The 2,278-nt window shown below is 34.9% G+C and overlaps 1 protein-coding gene across 1 annotated transcript; it reads right to left on the bottom strand.

Moving 5' to 3' along the window:
• Positions 1-334: 334 nt before the first annotated feature.
• Positions 335-1,748, bottom strand: LOC308653471 (olfactory receptor 5K1-like; the record flags this gene model as incomplete). The annotated part of the gene is made up of 1 exon (XM_081302041.1): positions 335-1,748. The coding sequence occupies exon 1, from the start codon at positions 1,295-1,297 to the stop codon at positions 335-337; it is 963 nt and encodes a 320-aa protein (XP_081158167.1). The 5' UTR covers positions 1,298-1,748.
• Between the last annotated feature and the right edge of the window lie 530 nt (positions 1,749-2,278).

Raw genomic sequence — 2,278 nt, 5'->3', positions numbered from 1 at the left:
AAAATATTAAATAGTAGTATCTTCTATACATGGGTAACTGTTATTCCTAGTATTTTTTGTATTTGTCAAAAAAATTCACATCGGCATTCAGGCAATATCATTTTAGTTTATACCTAATGGAATGAGGTACCTTATATTTTGAAGTACACTTTAGCAGTCCTACTTTCTACATTAATTTGACAGCAATATCATCATGTTGCCAGAATTTAATATTTTATTCCTGAAACAGGTGTTTTCTACTTTCTCAATACCTGTATATTAAGAAAAGGATATTATTAAGTTAAAATCAATTTTCCAAGGGAGACGGATAATATTTGTTTCAAATGGTACAAAGTTATCTCTTTATCACAATTCTTTTGATGACATTTATTACTTCCTTATTTCTTAGACTATAAATAAAAGGGTTTAACAGAGGAATAACTAGAGTATAAAATACAGCAACGGGTATATCGTTATTGCCTTCTTTAAATGAATTTGGCCGAATATACATGAAAAGCAGAGAACCATAGAATATTGACACAGAGAGGAAATGGGAGGCACAAGTAGATAGAGCTTTGCCTCTTCCTTTTTTGGATTTCATTGTGAATATAGTGAAAAGAATATAGAAATAAGAGATTAGTACTACAGTAATAGTAAAGATTTGAATAAACCCTGACAAAATAAGTACCATCAATTCATTGATATAAGGATCAACACAAGAAAGTCTGTATAATGGAAGGACATCACAAAAAAAGTGGTTGATTTGATGAGACCCACAGAAAACCAACCTAAATAGAAGTCCTACATGAATTGTAGGGTGGAGGTGTCCAGCTATGTAGGCTCCTGTGGTCATCTGAATGCAGAGTTTCTTTGACATCAGAGTGTGGTACTGCAGTGGTCTGCATATGGCCACATAGCGGTCATAGGCCATTGCTGCCAGAAGAAAGCAGTCTACAGTTTCAGCAAAACAGAAAAAATAGAATTGTGTTATACATTCATAGAGGGAAATTCTTCTGTCCTTAGAAAAGAAGTTCTGTAACATCTTGGGAGAGATGGCACAGGGACAGCAGGAATCCATGAGAGCCAGGTTGCCCAGGAAGATATACATTGGTGTGTGAAGACGGCGCTCCATGTAAATCAAGGCCACCAACCCTAGATTCCCCACCATGGTGACCAGATAGATGGCAGAGAACACTACGAACAGAAGGGTCTTTAGGTCTGGATTATCTGTAAATCCCATGAGGATGAAATCTGTTGTTAAGGAGTAATTATCCTTAGTCATCTCTAGCTTTTCTGTTGGGAGAAAAATTATGGGCATACAATGTTCTAATTGAGAATATATAATTTTCAACTATTTTTTTTCTTTCATAATGGAGGGGCTTATTCTTCCAGTATCCTGTTTACTCTCAAGATTACAACTACAGTTACCATTAGGAGTCATTCATTTGGTGAAAGCGTGAGCAAATATGACCTCGTGGAACAACTTTTAACATTCACAAAGACTCTTTTTTTTGGGGGGGTGGTACCAGGGATTGAACTCAGGGGCATTTAACCAATGAGCCACGTCCCCAACACATTTTTTAAAATATATTTTATTAGAGTCAGGGTCTTGCTGAGTTGCTTAGGGCCTTGCTAAATTGCTGAGTCTGGCTTACATACACAATTCTCCTGCCTTAGGCTCCTGAGTTGCTGGGATTACAGGTGTGTGCCGCTGTTCCCGGATCACAAAGCAATTTTGATAATGCCTTGTGTGATACTTAAAGTATGCATTCATGCAATTATAATGTAAAATATGGGTATAATAATTAGATAATTCTACCTAGGTATTTATAGTGTCAGTGTTTGAGATCCTCTAAAATAAATTTAAGACAATTTACCTATAAATGTGCATTTTTTTAAATGTGCATTTTTTTATTACAAGAAACATGTTTTATAGGATTAAACATTTTAAAAAAGTCATATTTCAGACATGTTAAATTTATACCTTAGAGATTGTAGAACTATCACTAAAGATGATGGAGGTGACTATTCATCCTTAAAGTGAGTTACTTTGGAACATGAAAGCAATAACACTCCATGCTATTACCTTTCATCCCTTTCCTGGTGTCACCCATTTTTACACATACTGACCCTTTCCATTCCATGGTTTCCATTGATTATTTTTTCCCAAATATCTAAGTTCTTTCTCTCTATTTTTTTAGTAGGGTATAGGTTACATATAATGCTTTTCAATAAAGTTTGAATGTTCCAGAATACAACAATCTCCTTTTCTGAATTTCAGAGCATCTCTTCTATACCT

This window comes from Spermophilus citellus, assembly GCF_964194105.1.
Source record: "Spermophilus citellus genome assembly, chromosome: 7".
In the NCBI taxonomy this organism is placed as follows: domain Eukaryota; kingdom Metazoa; phylum Chordata; class Mammalia; order Rodentia; family Sciuridae; genus Spermophilus; species Spermophilus citellus.
This window is presented reverse-complemented; position numbering and strand designations above follow the sequence as displayed.